Consider the following 24,283-nt stretch of genomic DNA (forward strand, 5'->3'; position numbering starts at 1 on the left):
CGTCCTCCAACCTGTAATAGAAACAATACAAAATACAATACAAAAAAAAAGAGAATATAATACAACCTTCTTCAGAAATACCCCTCCCCCAAAAAATAATCAAATCAAATAAAAAAACGAAATAAAACTTCAAACTCCGTCGAAAATTACAATAAAATAAAATTGTAATCAGAAATAATATGAACTCTTTCAGAAAATAAAAGTCGATGGAAAGAAAATATCTTCCGATCTCCTTCTAGAATAAAAGCCTCCTCAAAACTCTTTCAAACAGCCTCAAAATCTCGAGATTTGCACAGGAAACAATCTGCAACCGTGTCGGTGTCTCGCCTCCGCTCAACCAACAAACAGCGACGGATTCTACTGTTTATATTTAAAGTTCATATTCACAGGACGCGTCGCTATAGCAACTCATATGAGCACGCTCATATGCACGCACGCAAAAACACAAATAACGTCGCGTGCGTGAGTGCAGTTACGCTCTCGGTTTTGTACTTGTTTTATAATTCCTGGAATTTATCATTTTCAAAGCCTTAATTGTTCATCATAAGAAAACTGAGTACAATTAATGAATTCACAGTTGCAAATGACACCCCTTCAATTCAAAATATAGACATTTGATTTAAATGTAGCCTATTTCTTTGATTGGGACTCTGTTTAATTTACCTAAAATTTAGAAATGTATGTATTTAAAATAGCGGGGCAAACTACATACTTGTTTGCCGTCCATTGAAGTCAAGCTTTGAAGTTTTATTTTATTCATAAAGTTTAGGCCTATTTTATTTCGATGTATGATTTTGTTTTATTACCATACATTATTCCTAACCGTAATATTTAAGTCCGAATCGTCACATGACATCGCAGATACATTTAACTCTTAATAAACTTAAATGATATGTGTTCATAAACACTGAGAGATGGTGCTTATGATCATTATACATCATGAAGGTCATCACCCGTTCCTTCATTAGTAAAATCATATAATGGGCTTTTTCGTTTTGTTTTGGGCTCGTTTATTAATTTTAATTTCTTCACCCCTCGACTACTAACCGGTTTAATTCACAGGACTAAATTTAAAATCACTCATTTATTTATTTTTTTAATAATTATTAAATGCAGCACGACTTTCAATCTAATGTATTTCAAAGGGACGTATTTTCCGTGCCTGCACCACGTTTTTCTTTGTAACACGGTCTCACCCCTATTCGTCACTTGACAACGGAGAGGGTCGTCCGATAGATTTGAGTGCAAATCCCTCATCTTTGAATTTTGAACTTTGATTATTTTTCTAACACTAACTCTTTTTCCTCTCTTTTTTATTTAATTGTATACATTATAATTACATAATTTCAGGACGGTATATTTTCTATATGCTTAAAACATTCATCATTATATTTGATAATTTTCGATCACATATTGTGGTAATTTTCCCCTCACGTCCATAAGCCGACGTTGAGGGTAGCTAGCTGAAACCCTTTTCTCATTCGGTAATATCACGATTTTTCCTCTCTTTTCAATATAATTTCGGAATACATTAAAACGACATAATTGCAGGACTGCATATCTGCAGTAGGCTTAAAACATGCCTTAATTTATTGTGGGATATTTTATAATTGTCGATGGTATTTCAATTTGCAATAGTGAGCCTACTTTGCTTTTCTTTGCGCCAAAAAAGAAAAGACAAAAAGAATAGCCTACTTTTATATAACTTTCATCTCAATACTGATTATGAAGTTGTAAAAAATGAATTATATAGCCTACTGCAGAAATGTTTATATTACTTTATATGGACATATCCTTTGGCAAAGAGATGGATGCATTCTGGGAAGTGATATGTGTTTAAATGTAATGGCTACATACTCGTGTTTCCTTCACTTGGACATTTATGCTGACCCCTTTAAAATTGAGCACGGATATAAAATATTAAGACTGTACTTTTTAATTATGATTGATATTTTGGCGCAATTTTGTGCAACACGTCACTGTGTGCGACCATCGCAGAAACCATTGCCCAGCGCGATTCCACCACGGCAGAGCCATAGAGAGAGAATGGCTCTGAATGGCTCTCTCTCAATGGCTCTGCACCACGGTAAGTCGCTTACAACAGTCTAATAAGCAATATGAATTCATAAGCATTATTTACACGTCCAAAATTAATACAATTACGAGTTTATAAAAAAAACATGTTCTAGGCCTAGATATAGGTTCTAGATATATATGTAGGCCTATATATATTAATAAAAATTAATAAAAAAAAATGTTACGTGACTTTTAACAGTAGCACAGGAAATAAGAACGTGATCTGTATTTATTTATCCTAAGCATTTATAAGAAAATGGGAATCACTCACTATTAGGGTACACTTTTTAAATCTTATATCAACATAACACTACATAATTAACATTTTCTGTTGTTCTCCCTGCAGATCCTGTCAAACATATCACCTGTCGAACATATCTGAACCTGCTTTTTAAAACCCAAAGGCACTTTTAAGAGCCATCTCTTCATTATTTTCTATATCTTACATCCTCTCTGTTCTCACTATCTATATTTCTGTCCATCTCTTCAATCTTTGTCTATCTCACGGTCTTTATCTATTGCTCTTTCTTTCCTCCCTGTCTGTCTTTGTCTACTTGTCTGTCTTACCCATCTTTTGTCAGCCTGTCTGTTTGTATCTGACTGTGTCTGTCTGTCTGTCTGTATCTCACTCTGACTGTCTGTCTGTATATGACTGTCTGTCTGTCTGTCTGTCTGTATCTGACTGTCTGTCTGTATCTGACTGTCTGTCTGTATCTCACTCTGACTGTCTGTCTGTATCTGTCTGTCTGTCTGTCTGTATCTGACTGTCTGTCTGTATCTCACTCTGACTGTCTGTCTGTATCTGTCTGTCTGTATCTCACTCTGACTGTCTGTCTGTCTGTCTGTCTGTATCTGACTGCATTGCAATGGCCACCAAGCATAAACTTGATTCAAAGGATCCCCACTACCAAGAGGGGAGACGCATGGCTCTGGAGCTGAAACATGAACACATTCTAGCTGAAGCCAAGGTTAGAGTTTTTGTACACCTCAATCATTTTATAACAAACATAACAAATTAAAGTAAAACATGATGAGGAATATGTAAGAATGATGAGTGCAGAAGATTTAATACAGGTATATTGCATGATGCATCCTGCCATGCTCTGTGACGTGTTAATAAGGGAATATAATAATAATAATAGTATATGCAGTTCCATTCCTCTGAGTTACAGAGACTTGGAGAATCTATTCCAAGGCTCATTTAAGCTGTTCAACACCTTACTAACACACTATGTTGTGTTTTCCCTTCACAAGTTACCTGCCTTTTGGTTACCATACTTTTATCAACATCAGTCGTACAAGAAATATTCACTCCAATACACAGAGAGCAGCTGATGAGAGGAAACGTGTACGAGACCCTCCACACACCTCTAAAAGGGACTCTGTAGGACGTGGTAAGCCGAGGGCGACGCCAAGCCTCCGCTACAGGTTATATCTGGATTATTTGACATTTGTAGGAATTTACTATGACAATGTTGGACCAACTCAAATTAGAACAATGTAATTGTTTATTGAGAGTTTAAAATATTCAAATATCTAAAAAGACATTAAAAAGTAGATAAACCTTTCAGTGACATTATTGTAGAAGACACTACCAAGTACTTAACAAACATATGTCTGATTTCATAAATTGTTTAGTATATAGTTTGAAAAGAAGAACAAGAATAGAGTGTGATAGCCTAACTTGTTCTTATTCTTCTATTACTGTTTTACAGCCACACACCCCACGGTTGATTGCTCCACTTGCTGCAACCTCAACAAAACTAAATCCTCAAGAGGAATTTGGTAATTCACAGTGATGAATTTATGCATGTACAGTATAAAAAAAGTGTTCATTCTAATACTGATCAGTTGACTTTTAATTGTTCCTTATCTACAGTAAATGATCCCTTACCGCTTTATTTTTGGATTTTCTTTACAGAAAAAAATATGGAGAGGCTCTCTGATATTTTGGCGTCATGTTCTTCTGCTGCTCAGCCTCAAAGTAGCTCTGCATCATCATGGTCTTTTCGGCAGCAGAAAGCCTCTGAGCGCTGGAAAGAAGCAAGACCATACCACCTAAAATGCCTTATTTCAAAAGAGACTGTTGGTCATCCCCTGTGTTGCCTTTGCAACGAGCCTGCTGTTATTAGGTTGGCTTTCATTAATACCAAACTTCAATTACCCAGGGTAGGTTTGCTGAGTGCCCTGCTTTATAGGCTAGGATGCATGTCTTTTGGGATGGGAGAAGACTTAGATACCCAGATGAAAAACACATTAATGAGAAAAGTAAATCTAGGACCTTCTTGCTGTGAGGTGACAGTGCTAAACACTGAGCCACTATGCAATCCTATACAATAAAATCAAACCTAGTAAAAGTGAAATAGCTTAAATAGAGTGTACAGTACTTTATATGAGTTATTAACCTGTAATAATGTATTATATTATAATATTGTTTTATTTTCTCCTTAGGTGCAGAGAGTGTCTTCCTGAGGAGTGGTTCTGTGGGGACTTTGATGTATTGCATCACAAAAAACAGCCACTCCACAACAGGGAATGCGTGATTCGTGGTTTTTTTGAAGCCATTCCTCCGACCACATGCATCATTAAAGGGGAAGATGGATATTGCACCCATGAGCAAGGTACGTTCTCACGAAAGCTTTAATTTTGCTGTTCAATGTGTGTTAGCAGACAGTTATAGATAATCTAAATAATTGGTTTTCCTTCTTTTTGCCAGCTTGCATTTTGCCAACTGTGAAGGTGCCAGACTGCTCCTGTGGAGGCACAAACTTTACTGTGTTACCAGGCAAACCAGTGATTTTAATTACCATCAATGGTAAAAAAAAAAAAAAAAAAATATATATATATATAGTGTGCTGTGGCATTGTGCTTATAATTGCAGAAGTGACAGAACATATGGAATAGCACATGGTATTGTTATTAACTGAAACAAAGACAGATGTTTGTTTGTTTTTTTTTGTCCTCCGCAAAGAAAAAAATTATTAGCATCTTTCCAGCATGATGTCCAATCAACACAGCAGTGTGGAATTTAGTGAATTAGAAAATATAAATGTGGGATTATAGGAACTTGTGCAATGTCTCTCAACCATTCACAATGTGCATAATGAACTAAGTGTTGTAAAATTAAGTATGTGGTAAATGTGTATTATATTTAAATTTTTTTTGTTTTGTTCCAAGGGCGTTTTGACTTACATCAGCCACTGTATGAATGCACTAAGTGTGGAGGAAGAGTAAGTGTAAATGTTATTACCATTTTATATTTAAAAAAAATCCATAAGCAGACAATATCAAAATATAATTTCATTCTATATATTGTCCAGTCTGGACCTATCAACGGCGATGCACTGCAGCAAAGCTTCTTAGAGCTTTCGTATGCATCATTTGAGGAAGACCAGCTCTGCTGTAGTGCTCCTTTCACTTGCCCAGCCTGCACGCCGGAAATGTTGGCTGTTTCAGCAGATGGAAACAGAAAGCTATATCGCTTTCGCCGAAACGGAAGGTGATCTTTCTTCCAGTCTTTTTATTGATTTATTTTCTTACTTCATATATTTCATGAATGGAGTTTCTATTTTTCTTTCTTCCTCAGCTCTGATGATCCTGGCTTTTTTGAGGGGCTCTTTGTGGCTGAAGACAGTGCGGTGTCTAGATTTGTCGACACCATACAGAAAGCAGTGAAAAATGCAAGTTGACAAAATAGTTGTTACAATAATAAACGTAACCCCCACTTCAATTACTGTTGACTACCAATTACAAAATCAAATTGAGAGAATAAATGCCATATATTGAATGACGCCATTGTATTGAAATTTGATTTGTCGTGTTTGTTTTGTGTGTCATAGACACAGGGAAGAGGCACATGTGGGGACTCCCAGTGGACAGCAGCGAGGGAAACTTCAAGGAGGGCTTCAAAATTGGATGAAGAGGGGATGGAGGTTGCTGTGTGTCGCCATGGGTTCCTTTTGAAAGCCCTTAATATGTACAGGGGGGAGATATTTGCCTACCCTCTGTACCTTCAAAGGGAGCTCATGTCAGCCAAGGCACAATTCTTCGCAATGGACGTGGCATGCAAATACTGGAGAAAGTTGCTAGTGTCCTTCCTGCTCTTCAGGAACTGACCACTATGAAACCCTTTCTCAGTGTAATGCATGCTCGAGCCCATGCTACTAAGTGTGAGGTGTGTATAATATTTTGGCATCATATGTACATTTGTAATATTTACAAGCACATTAATAATATGAAATATAAGTTAAGCTACACTATATTATCTTGTCTTTTTGCATAACCATTTCTTGCATGGAATGTAATGCCCTTTGATGCAAATTTTGGTTTGTGATATTGGGCTATATAAATAAAATTAAATTGAATTTCTTCCACCCTTTACTAACAGATTAATTGGAGTGGCAGGAACCAGGAAGGAGCAGGGACAACCGCTGGTGAGGAGGTGGAGCAAGTGAACAGCTACCTCTCACGTTGTGCCCTGACGACCAAATATATGTCCAAAGCAGGTGATCAGAGTTTGCAATATTCGTGTATACTTTTTTTTAGATTGATCATCATAACCTCATTATTTGCTTTCAACAGCACGGGTGGACATGCTTACATTGCATGCAATAGGGTGGAATGAGAAAAAAAATCTCTCTTTACATCAGGCACTTTCCACGAGATATGTGAAGGTAAGTCTCATATTAATTGTTTTGTGTGTCCTTTTGTTGTGTTTACTTGGCCTGTTGTTAATCATACAAAGTTTTAATCCTGATTATTGTATAACACTGTTCATCAGACTTGTCAGAGACTCAATGATGAGACTGCAAGGCTAGCTGACCTAAAAACAGAGCTAGATTGCACAGATGAAGTGGTGACACAGTGGCTATCTGATGTAAAGGAATGGGCAGCTGGTGGTAAGCATGACCAGATAAAAGAAACAACAAACATCCCTTTCTACAATCGAAATTTTATGTTTGATATTAAAGAGCAGCAGAAAATAGTAGGCGGATCATCATCTAATGTGATGCCACATTTTTCTCAGGTTTATTAGTATATTCCAGTTTCCTGCAGGAAGTGCACATACAAAGTTTAAATAAGTTGGATTAAAAGGTTTTACATAAAATTCAAACAGAGAAACGGTTCTGTGTTGTTTTAACAGTGAATTTGCTTTCACTAAATCTTCTACAGAGACACCTGATACATCTCGTGCCAGTCAAGGCACAACACACAGAGGAATGCAGCAATCAATTGAGGGGCTCTACCTTAGTGTGAGGCACCGGAAGCGAACCCTCTACCGTCAGAATGGTATAACTATATAATATAATAGGTTGATAAATTCAGGCTACTGTATGCATCCTACTCCACCAACATGGAATTAGCTAATAATGTAGTAGCACAGTTCAGCTCAATCATTGAATTCTGTTCTTTAAATGACCAGTCTGTAGGATTTAGTCGTATCTATCAGTGAGGTTTGACGATTGCAACCAGCTTCCCTCACCTCTATCTTTCCAAGCTACGGTAGCCGACGAGAAAATGTGAGAGGTACAATCTAAACCCAGTGTTTGTGTGTCCGTTGTGGGCTACTGTAGGAACATGGAGGTGCAACATAGCGGCCTCCGTGGAAAGGGAACGTATTTAGATAAAAAACTGCCCATTCTAAATTAATTAATGCACAATTATTATTTTCAGGCAATCATGAAAAGTGTGTGTGTGTTGGTTATTCCTGCAAATAGATTCCCCCCAAAATGTTACACACTGGACAATTTGTTTCCCATGTCAGTCTACATTATAATTTTCACATACTTCAATAACTGCAGCTTTGCTTTTAAAATTTTTGGTGCTGTAATTTTTTTCTTGTTGAAGAGTTCTGTCAAAAACCTCTGCCTCTGTACTTAATGGGCGCCGGGGCCTGCAACATTTGCTCAGGGTTGGAGCTAAACTCTGCAGGACAGCGGCCCTCCAGGACCGAGTTTGAGGAACACCGGACTAAATGGTCACATTGTTTCTAGGATGAAAATGATCTGTTATTTAAACTGTGATTAAATTGTGACTGTAATTGGTCAACAAATCTTTTTTTGCACTGTTGGTTATAATGAAAGCATTCATTCTATAACACTATAAACACTTTTCACAATTAGTTAACCATGCAATCACAGCAGTGGGCGTTTACACTAAAGTATCACAGCAGCCAATCACAGCAGTGGGCGTTTACACTAAATTATCACAGCAGTGGGCGTTTACACTAAATTATCACAGCAGTGGGCGTTTACACTAAAGTATCACAGCAGTGGGCGTTTAAATGAAAGTCACAGCAGCCAATCACAGCAGTGGGCGTTTACACTAAAGTATCACAGCAGCCAATCACAGCAGTGGGCGTTTAAACTAAAGTATCACAGCAGCCAATCACAGCAGTGGGCGTTTACACTAAAGTATCACAGCAGCCAATCACAGCAGTGGGCGTTTACACTAAAGTATCACAGCAGCCAATCACAGCAGTGGGCGTTTACACTAAAGTATCACAGCAGCCAATCACAGCAGTGGGCGTTTACACTAAAGTATCACAGCAGCCAATCACAGCAGTGGGCGTTTAAACTAAAGTATCACAGCAGCCAATCACAGCAGTGGGCGTTTACACTAAAGTATCACAGCAGCCAATCACAGCAGTGGGCGTTTACACTAAAGTATCACAGCAGCCAATCACAGCAGTGGGCGTTTACACTAAATTATCACAGCAGTGGGCGTTTACACTAAAGTATCACAGCAGTGGGCGTTTACACTAAAGTATCACAGCAGTGGGCGTTTAAATGAAAGTCACAGCAGCCAATCACAGCAGTGGGCGTTTACACTAAAGTATCACAGCAGCCAATCACAGCAGTGGGCGTTTAAACTAAAGTATCACAGCAGTGGGCATTTTATTTGCATATGCACTGCATTAACCATGCTTGCATTTTTATGGGCTGATAGTCAACATGGTTGTATATTTAAGATGTGAATATTTCAATTGAAAACATTTCACGCACATTTTCATTATTAAAAATTCAATAATCCAAATTCACCTCAGATTTCACTTCAAAATATTGATTCTGTTTAAAGCTGCTGTCCGTAACTTTTTTGTGTTCAAGATTTACAAAAATTATATAATGAGAATGTACAAAATGAATCTATTCCAAACTGTGTTTTTGTCTTACCCTGAATCATTATGGTAAACTTATAATAAGTGTTTATATTGGGATTATTTCAGACTGGTCTGGTAGGAACCGCTGTGGAGGAGCACAGTCTCTGCGTGACTCGCCATAGAGATAGACATTTATAGACATAAACAGAGAAGTAGCTCCGACTGCAATGTTCTTCCGCAAGACACATGCTGTTCTGTTTATTAAAGAGCACCTATCATGGAATTTTGAAATTGACCTTTCATGTAGTGTGTAACATAGATCTAAGTGAACAAAAACATCCTGCAAAGTTTGAAATATGACAGTGCACCGTATATATAGTTATTTTCTTTCAAAAGTAGGAGTCAAATCTGAGTCATTTTTAAGAATCGTTAGAAGGCCGAAGCTTTTTCTCTGACTAGATGACGTCAACTTGTCAAGTTATTTGAATACGATACTTATTGCGCTCCAAGACGCCAGTGAAAACTAGAAAACATCATGGCGACGAGACGCTGTGTTCTGAAGTGCGACGCAAAAGCAAACTTTTTTCATCTGCCCAAGGATGAGCATTTGAAGACTAAGTGGCTTGAAGACAAACCATACATCGTCGCGATTGAGTGTTTATTAGTCTTCAAATGTCTGCATGTTTCGCGATCTCAGGAAGCTTTTATTATGGACTTCTATTATGGCACATGGTTCTTCTTCGTCTGTCTGTACCATATATGGACTACATGTGCACAGAGCGCCCTCCGGCTGCCAGAATTGAAAACAACACATAAGAGACTCAGTCGCTCAATTAGGCTACATCTGCGCATTTTGAGGAAGTATTGAATAAAAAATACTCCTCTGTTTAGAAATTTGACACAGACAGATGATAATCTATCAATATTTCTCCTCATCTGCACACTTTTGAACTAAAAACCCTGAGGGATGTTGATTTGTCGCGAGTCTTCGTGAGGAGAATGGAGGAGTTTTTTTATGAATGAGATCGGCTGAGGCTCATATTACAATCAAACGGTACAGACATGGTTTTCATATTCATAACTCCTGACACATATTAACAAATTACTGTCACTATAAGACTTTGATGGGCGTTCCGTTTCCGAAAATATCTGCACAGACTATACAAATCACAACTGACTGGGTCATCGGACCAATCACCGCAGATTAGCGTCACGTAAAGGCGAGTTTTGAAAAGTGAATCACTAAAGGAATCATTTGAGAATCGCTGTCAAAACAGGTAAAAATAAATGCATATTATAAGAAAACTAAAGTCTTTTTTTGTCATTGCATGCATGCAAAACTGTGGTTGGGGACTTCTAAAACAATATTTGGAACATTTTAAATGCCATAATAGGTGCTCTTTAACCGCTAGAGCGCAAACAGTTACAGACTGCAGCTTTAAAAATACAACCTATAATATTCGACAGCCAATTTCCGGTCCATTTTATTTTGCTTTACAAATTCACTTCCACAAATTCAGTGGCTCAAATTCGACAGAAAATTCAACACTTCAGATCCGGGAACTGCAGGAATAGCAGTGGATTACCGGAGATGCCCCTCACTGCAGACTGTAGCGCGATGATGTCACGTATTTGGACGTCTCGGATGTTACGTATTGCATGTCTTTAAAACCATTCGCCATAATGTGTGTCCTATTTGAGTTACGCGGTGCACAAGGAACGTGCCTTGTAATAATGGAGACATTTGTGAGAGACGATTCAGAAGATGTTTACTTTGGTGCAGATCCTGAACCGTATTTGAACCGGAATACACTGAAGATTAGGTTGTCACGTTGGTTATGTTGAAGTTAGCTTATTTTCAGGTACTGTGTAATATCATTGCGCACTCATGGTACGACACAAAGTTCCTTGATTATTACGCAGGAATGAGAGTATAGTTCCGAGCCATATCGGCCTATAATAACTTTTTATTTTCCGTCAGCCTTAGTACACGATGTAACTACAGAAGAGTCAAGTTTTAAATGGGAAAAATATCAAAACTCTTTGGTCATTTTTTGAGCGAGATGCTAACGGTCTAATCAGATTCAATGATCTATGCTAAGCTAAGCTATGCTAAAAGTGCTACCGCCAGACCCGGAGATCGGCTGAATGGATCCGAAAACAGTAAAACTCAACTTTTTAATCCTAGGGGAGCTGGAAAATTAGCCTATTTAACAAAAAAAGAGTGTTGTGTTCCTTTTGGGGACAAATGTGGGCAAAATAATTGTTAAAATTTTTTTTTAAATACTTTCCTTAATCTGAGCGGTACAAGATTTGGCTACTTTTTCTAAGTTTGCCACCTGAACACACACAAAACAAATTGACTCGATTATACAATGTTAAGTGCTTGAAGAAAAAAAAACCTCCTTAATCCCCCCTTCATGGACAAAAATGGTCACCCATAGGAATGAATGGAAAAAACTTTAATTCAGAGCATTTTTTTATTTATTTGTCCAATAAAAATCAATAAATCCAACACAATGCAGATCATACATACACACAAATGAAGGAGTGAGCCTATACAACATTCTCAAAGTGGCAAAAACACACACACACACACACACACACATATCCACAAAAGCATAGCATTGAAAGCCATTGAATGAGCCTATAACAGAAGGTTTTTTTTGTCAAATAAAAAACAGTCACTCACATATACACAAACAAAGGAATTAAATGAGCCAATAACTATGTAAGCAATAAAAAATAAAAAAAGGTTGTAAAACATTGGTTTACAGAGTTCAGCCCATATGCAGCCATTGAGTTCTATTGCCATCTACTGGCTATTGATATTGTAGCTTTAAAAAATAATTAATACCATCATATGTCACCAAAGTCACCACATTTTTAGGTTTTGGCTCTCTGGACTTGCTGATATGTTTTTTTACTGAAGTTAAAGAAATATTAAATATAACATAAAAATAAGCATATTTTACATTTAAAAAAATATGGTACTTGTAGAGGTAAATCAATTCATTAATACCCCAAAAATCATAAAAAAGGCACAAATTAATAGAATTTATTTTATCGTAGGTGGTGATATAACATTTTTTTTTTTTTTTTTTTAAGGGGGATCACACCTGAGACCTTCGTGCCCAAATTTGTCCACGAAGGCGGGATTAAGGGCTGTTATGCTCTTGGGGATTAATGACTCTCTCCTGGTTTCACAGACGGCTTTTTTTCCCAGTTAAAACAGCTCAAACATGCATTTTAGTCTGGGACTAGGCTTAAGATTTGTCTGTGAAACCAGGGGAAAGTCTCTTAAAATAGTGTGTATTGTAAGTGGCGGATGAATGGATGAATTCATAACCAGATCTTTCGACTGTCAAATATCAAGTTTTGGTTATGGGACTGAAAACCTCTTACATTCTCCAAGGTCACAAATTGCACACATGTAAATTTCTTCTTGATTGCACTCTTAATTATTATTATCATTTTCTTTCTCTGATCTGTAGATGGAGGTGGAGGAGAGGAATATCTCTTGTTCCCATTCCCTCAGGGCAGCAGACACAGCAGCATGGAGCTCTTCTGAGATCTTTCCACAAGTAATCCTTCTCGAAGTGCTGTTTATTGGACCTTCTTGATGTCAAGTCACAAAATCACACACACACACACACACACATATTCACACAGTGTGAATGTTATTTTTCATCTAAAGCTGCGAGATGTGGCATTGCTGAAAAATATATCTGAGTAAAGCAACATATACAACAACACACTTTAACATCAAATAAATAAATGTTTCATTGAAGCCAATTGCATTACACACTAACAAATTCACATGTTTGTGCTGTTGCAATTGTGTCCTATCAGTTTATTTGTACAAGATGTTTGATATTTTGCATTCAAATCTCAAACTGACTTTCTCAAAATTACACCTGAAAACTAGTGATAAAAAAAAAAAAATATCTTATTGTAATTCCAAGTTTATATTTTGCAAATGCAACAATTCAAGTGACTAATAAAAAAATGATGGTAACTATAAAATAATATTCAATTCATTAACATTAGTTAATCTCAACATTTACTTATACATTTGTGTGATCAAAAGTCGTATCTGTCAACATTAGATAATGCACTGTGAACTAACATGAACAATTGAGGTTAATAAATGCTGTAAAAATATATCACTAATTGTTAGTTAATGCAATTGTTAACAAATGAGACCTTATTGTAAAGTGTTACCAAAATGATATAGATCTGCAGTGTAAGTGTGAAAACTGTCTAAACAACAAGAAATTACAAACACAAGAAATAAATCACTGTCAAAGTCACAATTAGCCTACTATAATAATGAAAGAGTGATGCTTTTAATACATTGACACAGTGAAAAAAACCACAGTGATGACGACAATGATGACTATTGATGATATTTTATTAACAAAGAGGAGGTCAACTATAATTATAATGAGAACAGTATTGTAATAAACGGTAGTTGTTTCAGTGCATTTTTGTGAGAAGAGCGCGTCTACGGCTTACACATTCTGATTAGTTCAAGCAGATATAAATCGTATTATCGTAATATTAAGGTATTTACGAGGCAGTGGTGCTGGAACGAGTGAAGAGAGATCCGGTGGGACGGAGAGCTCGCTGCTGTGCCCCTGGGTCGAGGTGGGGTGGCTGCCGTCCTGGAGGGAGCGGAGGAGTCGCCGGCGTTCGCCAAGCGCTCTATAGTTCGGTGAAAAAGGCATAGCCAAAAAAGGAAACCCGTTTACACAACATAAAATTCCAGGCCTGGCCCTCTCTCGTCCTCCACTTGTATGTCTCCGGGCTCCCTCATGAGAGAACTCGAGACCGGTGTGACTCGCAGGTGGTGCTCATTCTCAATCACCCACCGGTCTCGCTCGCTCCTCCCATGTCCCTCGCCAACCTCGCCACATACACTATTGTAATAAAATGTTGTGAATTCTTTGGGCTTAGTTGCCATGTTTCAGCGTGTTGTTGGGAAGAACAAGCTCTTCAGTTTACCAGTGTTAATTTTCTTCAGCGCAGTTAGTCCACGGTTCAATACAGGTTTGGAACAATATTAGAGTGAGGAAATAATGACAGTTAGAGGTGAACTATCCCTTTAAGAGCGTGTTCACTACTGCACTGCTGTCAATTTAAGACCTGTACGCATCTAATATACAGACACAAGTTCCTCACTTCCCCGCTCTGTTAAAGTGTGAACAGCATTGCAAGCGTGGCTAAACACCTCTAACTTTAGAGTATAGTGATTGGATATTTGCTCATATCAGTGCGTAGACTCACAGGCACGCTCAAACAGAGCCATTTCGGAGAGAAATAAAAAAACGCAATTCACAAGCTCATATTGAACGTGAATGCCGTACCGAACGGTTCAATATTATATTGAGAATTGTGGCATCCCTAATGTTTACTATTACTGTAATATTAGAAATGTTAATTTTTTTAATTCTATTTATCCATGGCACATGCATTTTGGTTCTTTATATGCAGCCTAAGTAATGTTGTCCAATGACTTGTATTTAGGTAGTTTATTGTATTGTAGGGTAGAGTATTATAGAAAACGCCGCACTTAAGGACTGTGTAACTTTTTTATAAATTTAGTGTCCCCAACTGAGCAAGCCAAGCCAAAGGCAACAGTGGCAAGGAACCAAAACTCCATCAGGTGACCTAATGGAGAAAAATAAACCTTGGGAGAAACCAGGCTCAGTCGGGGTGCCAGTTCTCCGCTGGCCAATTAACAAACAGTGTATGATTATTATTCTGGCAACTTTACAGGTCAGAGGTCATATCAGATCAGAATATTCAAAAGATCAGAGTCATCACGCCAGAGACTGGTTTATTGAGGATGACATGTCGTTTAAAAAATTATAAAATAGGAATATTCGAAAGATCGGAGTCATCACGCCGGAGACGTCGTGGATACCCATAAATAAATATGTAGCCGACTCACCTATGTTCATCAGGAGCCTTTAAAATATCATAATAGGGGCACTTTAAGAAATATTGTGCATTTTTCAAAAGGCTCTTTTTATACATTTACAGAAAAAGGAAAAAAAATATTTGCTTAATTATTATTTTTGTCTTGTTTTTCAGTATACAAATACCTAAACATTTTTAATTAAGATACATTTACTTAAGAAGCACAGTTACTCACTGTTCCTGTTTAAATGACTTTCATAGCTTTAATCAAGGATTCATCTATATTTAATTGAATACATACCCATTTAGCACTATTTTTTTTTAATTTCTAACTTTTGTCCTTCTCTGAAAAAGATATACCTATGCAAAAAATCTTGGTGTATTTTTGACTTCGAGCTTAACTATATATAAACAACATACCAAAAACATTAAACAGCCCCTGCAGATCATTATGAATAAGCATGAGGTACAGTATAAGAACTTACCATGAAGGAGAAGGAGCTGTAGTTCCTCGTGTTCACCCCTAAAGAAAGGGGTAGAAATAATTTGTGAAAAAACAGCCTGTACTGTGACATGTCCTGCATTATTTTCCATAATTAATTTATTAACAAGTGAGTCTTTATACTATCACACAAGGAAAGGTCAATAAGTCTCTTAAAATATCTTAAATATACTTTAAATTCATGCATCTTTACAAAAAAAAATGTATATATATTAAAATTGTATATGTAATATATATATTAAATAAATAATAAAAAATATATTAAAACTTATAAAATGGGATATATTTTTAATATAAATGGGATTTATTTTTAATAAATGGGATGCTGGTTTGCTGGTCAAGTATGGGATGCTGGTTTGCTTTTTTCCCCCTCCTCATTATACGTCTGCAATTTGAAACAATAAAAGAAATCCGGTAATTGTTTAAATACATTACACAAACAACATATATATATATATATATATATATATATATATATATATATATATATATATATATATATATATATATATATATATATATATATATATATATACACACACACAAACAAAAAGAGGCAACATTTAAAAATATATATATAAAAAATATAAAGTAAATATAACTTTAAAAAAAAAGACTGACTTTCTCCAGTTCAATTTGCTTGTTTCTCCGCTGGGATCAAACCAGCATCTGTATATCAGTTCAGTGGTTTAACCCACTGGACCACCATCTCCAAAGCCTCTTTGGCCGAGTTGAAAGCCGATTTCGTAATTGATGTCTGTTAAAGGGGTGGTAAACCACGATTTCACTATTCTAACTTTAGCTAACGTGTAATGTTGCTGCTTGAGCATAAACAACATCTGCAAAGTTACAACGTTCAAAGTTTAAAGCAAAGGGAGATATTTGCTTTTAAAGAAATCAGTTTCTAAGAACTACAGCAAACGGCCAGTAGGGACTACACACATTCCTCCAGGGCTTGCTGACATCACCAGGCTCAATATTTACATAAACCCCTCCTCCGAGAATATTAAATAAGGGGGGGTGAGGCCATTTTGTATCGCGGCGCTGTTGTGGTATAAGTTAGTTAGGCTGGAGTGTTGTTGCCGCGATGCCGAGGAAACGCTGTTATTTTCATCCGGATTGCAGGTCTGGGGTACTTGCTCTGTTCAGCCTTCATAGGGACGGGGGTGCGTTGCAGAGCGTTTAACACACAGCATGTTATATGCACGTGTGTTTGAGTCAGCGGGGAATCAGGCGCGCGCGGGGCTCCTGCAGCTAAATAATCCTACATCTAACAGAGGAAAACATCCACCGTCTTCGCGATTTCAATGCCGGATTTGCACAACGTCAGCTGCGTGAAAAAAACACTGCCGGTGCGTGGATGCACGACGCGCGCGCTGCACATTTCACGGAGGACAACACAAACTTCCACAAACTTCGCGAGTTCAATACAGGATATGCACAACGGCTTGTCCTGAAAGCTGGATTTACAAACAGAAGCTGTTCACGGGCCACAACCTGTAAGTCTGATTTATTTTTCATCGATGTGTTTTCCTGTAATAGGTTGTTACAGGATGACAATGCTGTTCTGCAAACCAGTTTGTTAAATGCTCATTCATACTTAACGTTATCCGACGAACACCTAACATTACAAACACTAACGTTAAAATCTCAACAGCAAACTTGGCATTAGTGTACATGATTCTTTGATTAGAGCTTTTATGTATTGTAATCTACAGGCATGCTAAACATGGTTCTGTGTGTGATTTGGCTAACTTACTAGTTAAAGCCAGTGCTTAGTGTTTGTTTTGGGTTAGTTCTTGCGACAGATATTTGGCTGTAATCATTCTAAAAATACAAAAGTTAAAGTGCCATTCAGTAGCGATCATTATAGATCCGCAGTCTTTACTCCTGAGGACTGAACAGGTTCTGCTCGATCATCTTCACTCAAATGTTCTGGATCTGATTCAGGCTCATATGGTTTTATTGACGCCGTTGTTTCTAACACTGACCAAAGCACAGCCTCCGGTAAGGGGCGTGACGTTTCCGACGTGCACTGCGGTTAGCGAATCACAACACACTGGGCCAGCTAACCAATCTGAGCCCACTGCGTATTTTTGAGGGACTGGCTTCATACAACCCGGAAAGCATCAGACCGTTTTACAAGGAGGGACAGAGCAGTGTAGAATAAAGGTCAAATATATGAAAAATAAGGCAATTTTTTTTAAAACGAAGCATGAACACATGTTACAGTGCACCCCACAAACACAGTCAAGCCTTCAAAAGAATGTGTTTTACCACCCCTTTAAAAGAAAAATAAGAGGTGTTGACATGAAATGTCAAGCAGTGACAGCAGCTACTGTACCTAAAACTATTTCAACAAGATTTGTCTGATTAATTGAGTTACTAAATTGAATATTTGTGCCTTTAAATATTCATTCATTCATAACATTCATCATATTATTCTTTAAATTCATCACTACAGGACTATTTAAGAAAACTGTAGGCATAAAAAAAAAAAAAACAGAAATCAGTGTCAAATATACAACTTCACCCATACATACACACATTTAAATGAAATCTGTGTTATTTTTCAACTACCCTTAAACAAAGCATGTTTTAAAGTAAATTTGAAGTATAAACCATTAAACAGCTGATTAAAGTGTGTGTGTGTGTGTGTGTGTGTGTGTGTGTGTGTGTGTGTGTGTGTGTGTGTGTGTGTGTGTGTGTGTGTGTGTGTGTGTGTGTGTGTGTGTGTGTGTGTGTGTGTGTGTGTGTGTGTGTGTGTGTGTGTGTGTGTGTGTGTGTGTGTGTGTGTGTGTGTGTGTGTGTTGGGTTATGTTAATGCGTTTATGCGTTCTGTTCATCCAGGCTCAACTGAGAAGGAGTAAGGAAGTTGTAATAGGCTTCGTCGTTACTCGAGTCCGTATCGTCTTCACTCCAGTCATCGCTGACTTCGGGGTCGCTGGGGATATCCTGATATGAAGGCTCATCTAAAGATGATAATGACATACATATTACAGTATTAATAAAATTACTGTGCTTCTACATTTTTTACTTTCCTCCAAAAAACCGTAAAGCAAAAATAAGCGTAGAGCCAGTGCAGACTCCAATAAGCAGTTACATATTCTCATAACATGAACATCTCACTTACCATCATCACTCTGTGAGTGGGTGTTGTGGACTTTCCATTCACGCTGGAAAAAGGCGTACAATCCTAGCAAAGTAAACAGCATTTTGATGCCTTTACTAGGCGAACCCGCAGTGTGAAGCGAGGTCAACGTTTGTTATTTATCGCAGCTGAATTTACGTTGTGTACAGATAAAAATGGTGCAAAATCCAGTGCGCAATAAATCAATGTAGTTAAAATGCAAGCAAGTTGTTGTGGTTTAAGCAGGAATCGAGTGAAAGACACGAGAAGCAGTAAATCGATCATCAACGAACAGCAAGTGGTGCAGATTGAGCAAAGTAAGATTCTTTATACCGAGCTACTGTGATGTCACATTCTAAATGACATTCCAGAGCCGCAGAGAATTCCGTTCTGCGCTGTGGCTTGGGCGTAGCCGCTGAACTCGTACTCCAGTCCATTATTGTACTTAGGAAAAGCAGAATAAAACAGATTTATTTAAGAAATCATCACACACAATGCTTGTTATTTAAGTCGCGCAGGGGCAGGGCCATAGGAAGGGTTTTATAATCACCAAGGTCATAAATTTGAGCTAGTTAGGCTGGTTTGGCCTAAGTAAGTTTATTAATATATATATATATATATATATATATATATATATATATATATATATATATATATATATATATATATATATATATATATATATATATATATATATATATATATATATATATATATATATATATATATATATATATAAATAAAATTGAGTGGTCCAAGACCTTGGGACTTTTGTCACACTTGAACCCACGAATACACACAAACATAATGACTGGATTCGAGGAGTTTTGTGGTTGAAATTTAAATAAGTAAAAAATCCTTTCCTCACGGGTCAATTTGACCCCCTGAGGAATGAATGGAATGCGAGGAATGCTTCAGCTTATATAGAAAAACCTAAAAAATTATTCACCCAAAATGATTTTATAATGTCTACATGTGGATCTGAATGCATACTGAAGTGATAAACTCGAGAACTGCTATAAGGCCATATGAAATATCATGTTATATATATATATATATTTATTTTTCCACAAGAGGTCGGCAAAGACAAAAATTGGCCCAATGTGAGATTTGAGCTGAGTTTTAAAGAATTACTTTGGGGCATGGGGGCTTGTGCAACATTATGAGTTGCTACACAATCTAATAGCTATTTTAATGTATTTATTATCAAACGGTCTAAGAGAAAATCGCATACCTTTTGTCAATCATTATATTCTTCTTGTAAATCATTATAAATGAATCATGTGAGGATCCCTTCTGATCAGCTTCTAGATCAACACAGTCTGGTCCAGACTAGAAGTGCTAGTTTGGTGCGGTTTTAGCTGTTAGGCTTTTTTGAACATGACAATATGTTTTAGACTTCACTGAATGAGGGCCGATGTGCGCATGTGCGTCAAACTGATGGACATTCTGTGTAATGAAGGATCCACTGGAGGCAAGTTGAAGTGAGAACCCAAGTGCAGTTTAATTATAAGTGAACAAAACAAACAAGGAATTGACACAAACACAGACTTGACACATGACCTCACCACCATGGGTACATATAACAAAGCTAGACAATTGGGAACATGGCAAACATGAGGGCTGCGTCCGAAACCTGGAAAATGCTGCCTTCGGAGGACACATTTCAAGGCAGGAAGGCACCAAGGCACGTCCGAATCTAATGTTCGCTTCACTTCCTGTCTCCTGAGATCCCTTCATCTGATCGATTTTTGAAGGCAGCATATGTGTATCCTTCGCTGCCTTTGATTTCCCACAATCCTGTGCGTTCCATTCTGTGACAGTTGAGCTGGGAAAAAAGACGCCGCCCCAAAGTTGCGTTTGCTGGTCAGTTTGTGTGTAAATGTAAGTTTTTTACCAACATTTTCTACTTCTGATGTCATTTCTAGCGAGAAATGACTAATGTAGTAATTAAATATGTGTTTAGTTCTCACCAAAGCTCTCTCTATTTTGCTGTAGATCATTAAACGGTTACACTGCCTAAGAAGTCTGTCCGAAATCAGTTTGGTGAGGTGCCTTCATGCCCAAACGCTGACTTACAAGCGTCTGAAGTGAGCAGGGCCGGATTGCGACTCATTTTCAGCCCTGGAGTTTCATGCCTTAGACCGGCCCACTTTAGTTCACGACTGACTATATTAAAATAATGTAATTAAAACCTCGGAATATAAGTCTGCAATAGGCGCACTGTTCTCTACAGCCTTGTAATTCTTTGTAGTTTTGAAAAACATCATCATTTCCAATTCAGTGCAAAAACAGTAGCCTAAGTTTTGCTTCACAGTTGAAGATTTATTAGAACAGTAAATAACAGGACAGTATCAGAATCTATTTTCTTTAAGAATTAGTATTCATATCCAAACATTGAAAAAAAGAAAAAAAATTTTAACAAAAATAATTATATAAAAAATAAAGATTAAAATAAAATGTATTGCACTTTCTAATGACAGTAGCATCTTTTTCAAGGAAACAGCTGCTTTACAACTTCAAATATTTTTCACAAATATGAGAACATTAGTTAAAGAATTAAACAAGTATTGCACTTATCTAAAAAATAATTGTTTTAGATTTAGCTTGTTTTAAGCAAAATAATAATTTTAGGGTGTTTTTTTTCTTCAGAAAACAAGACATCATTTCTTATGCCATTTCACTTGTCTAGTAAATGTATCTTGAATTAAGAATAATTTATATATTTGAACTGGAAACAAGTAAGATACTAAGTAAGAAAAGCATTTTTTCAGTGATAATGTTTGCTTATTCACACACTATGGTACAATAGCAGCTTACCTGTGTATTTCACAGTGAGAGCATAAGTCTCTTCACAACTGGGTCCTGGCTCTCTTTCTGACACTAACTTAAATTTGTTACATTTATTTCTCATCACAAATATCCCCTTTTTACAAAGCTTTTAAATCAAGTCAAGTCAGTTTCATGAATGTATTGCTGAATCATCAGGTATCATTAATTATCTCAGGGCATTTTTCATTGACTAGGGCGCTTCGTTACTATTACTAGTTCTTCTGAATGACAATCTGGTGTGTTGGGCTCATGACTGGTGCTTAGTAACGTTACTGGGCCTTGCTCTTCACTGTTAGCAGCAAACCGGACTAGAGGCGGCTGCTGCTGAAGAGCTACAAGAAAAAGTTTGATACATGAACGTGGTTTGCAGACAACGTTGTTTTGCACGGTCGCTAGCATCTCGCACTGCTCCTAACTACCTTAACGTTAGCTTATTACCGGCCTCGTCGTCTTCATTTATTTAAAATGTGCTCAGCTTAGAACATTTGGCCGCGTCAGTTTCCAAAGCTTTCTTCTTTTTTATCCTGGCCTTTTCAGCGCCGCCTTTGCGCTTCCTATTATCCAAAATCGGACTTTTTTTATTTTGAGCAATTTGCAAGGTGCTGTGTCGGGGGCGGGGCCAGGGAGTGAAAAGATAATCACGTCATCATTAACCTGCAGGCTGCACTCTGCGTGATAATATTAAATAAAAAAGAGTGGGACTGCGGTAAAATAATAAATAAAAAAGTGGGGCTGCTGTGAGTGCAGGCAGCTATAGGGACAGCATCCATATTTCAACCCAGTGCCATGACAACAACGGCCCTTGTGGCCAAAAAAACAGACCGGCCCACCGGGAATTTTCCCGGTGCTACCGATTAGCCAATCCGGGCCTGGAAGTGAGTGAGTGAGATCTCCCCACTGTGGGCGGGTTGAAAACATCTACTGGCTGTAGTCTCCAGCCTCTGGCCAAAAAATCCTCAGATTACGCGTCATTGGAGGATTTTTTCCAGAAATAAAATGCATAATTCTCTCGTCTCAGGGGGATATGAGGGGGGGGGAAAGAACCATAATTCAAATCTACTATGGGGTTTCTACTGATACAAAGCTTAATGCTAAATCACTGAAGTGACCCTTTAAATACACAAGGACTAATGACTAAACAAGACACACCTGTGAACAATCAAGACAATGAACCAATGACAACATGACACAAGAGAAGCACATGATAAGATCACATGAGGGCAAGAGGATCACATGACTAACAGGAACCATGACTGTGATCAACTTCAGAATAAAAGACATGAAACATGAACAGGAAACAAAACCAAACACACGTGACACATTCTGCTACATTAAATATGCCTTTTATTGACTGTAAGGTATAAAATACAAAATTTGTATATTTATGAGAGCAGTTAATGTAAAGGGACTGTTGTAATGGTAATATAAAAATAAGATTAATAGAATGACTATTTTTAGATCAGTAAATGTGTATGTGTTTAGTCCGTGCTTTTGTTTTTCTGTGTTACGGTGGGCAAGTTTTAGAAAGTGTTTATATTTGAACCGTTTTGCATTTAATGTTCAGCACTGACTATAGACACATTCACTATATGTGTTAGGCTTTTATTTACACATTGTTTTAATCCTTGTCATGATTTTTATAAATAATTAAAAAAATACAATAGATATTTAAATATAAATATTAATTAGTTGATCCTGGGTCTCTTGTTTTGCAGGAAGGGTTTAATTTAATTTAAGCTCTGGGTTTAATTTCTTGTATTTTCTATTTCTTAATTTTATTTCTGTTCCTTGTCCTTGTAATAATAAATAAACCTCATTATGCTAGTTTACACTCTGCAGTTCAATGACTTTCACACACACCCTCTACCTCATCGTACAATATGTTAGTTATTGTTCTGAGCATAATAAATGTATTTAGTTTATAGATGCTTCTGTGTGTCTGTCTCCGCCTACTGGACTGTTTGTATTTTTACTGTCCTAGTTTCAAAAAGAGAAAAACAAGCACATTATGCTTGTTAACACTGCCTCAGACTGTTCTGGGCTGGATTTCTCGTCGTTCTTAAGTTATACCTTAAGGTGCACCTTAACGTTAATACGTGTTTCCTGAAACGATCTTAGTTAAGAATACCTTCTGTAAGTCCTACTTTCGTAAGGTTGGTCTGGATCACTCTTAGCTATACCTTATCATTATTGACAGTTCATTCCACTGGTGGCCACCACTGAGCAAAAAGCTTCTTTACATGTCAGTCCATATGAATATAATTCTGAAGTTGTAATATACTGTACACCCAGTGTTCAATTAGGCTAATTTAATTTTTTTTTTAAATTAAATTAGGATTAAAATTGTCATTACACTAATGGTTGTTAGCTTTTTAATTATATTATCCAAAGGTTCATCAGCTGGCAAACCATTATGGAGTCTATTTAAAGGGAATGATTGTGGAGGGGAGTTTGGTCAAACTATGGCAGCGATACAGCGAATATTTGTGCTAAATCAAAGACGGCGCTGGCCGCGGAGCCATTTCTATGTGCACTATTTCATCCGTGAAAACTTTAGTCCCCTGGCTACCCTGTCCAAAGCTGCAATTCAAAATTCATTTTGCCTGCCACGACAGCAAATTCAGCAGCTTTTAGATCTTGTTGGTCCGACTTTTTCAAGACAAACTCAACGGAGTAGCCCCGAAATTCAGCTGCCGCCACTCTTCTCTTTCTTTCTTTT

General features: G+C 37.2%; 1 protein-coding gene across 1 annotated transcript; it reads left to right on the forward strand.

The window, feature by feature from the left end:
- Positions 1 to 5,440: 5,440 nt before the first annotated feature.
- On the forward strand, positions 5,441 to 12,746 carry LOC307128592 (uncharacterized protein; the record flags this gene model as incomplete). Its single annotated transcript, XM_079820506.1, has 9 exons — positions 5,441 to 5,575; positions 5,663 to 5,756; positions 5,916 to 6,250; positions 6,464 to 6,502; positions 6,553 to 6,581; positions 6,658 to 6,749; positions 6,857 to 6,974; positions 7,249 to 7,365; positions 12,670 to 12,746. The coding sequence occupies exons 3-9, from the start codon at positions 6,222 to 6,224 to the stop codon at positions 12,744 to 12,746; spliced, it is 501 nt and encodes a 166-aa protein (XP_079676632.1). The 5' UTR covers positions 5,441 to 5,575; positions 5,663 to 5,756; positions 5,916 to 6,221.
- Positions 12,747 to 24,283: the final 11,537 nt, after the last annotated feature.

This window comes from Gobio gobio (assembly GCF_949357685.1).
Source record: "Gobio gobio genome assembly, chromosome: 6".
Taxonomy (NCBI): domain Eukaryota; kingdom Metazoa; phylum Chordata; class Actinopteri; order Cypriniformes; family Gobionidae; genus Gobio; species Gobio gobio.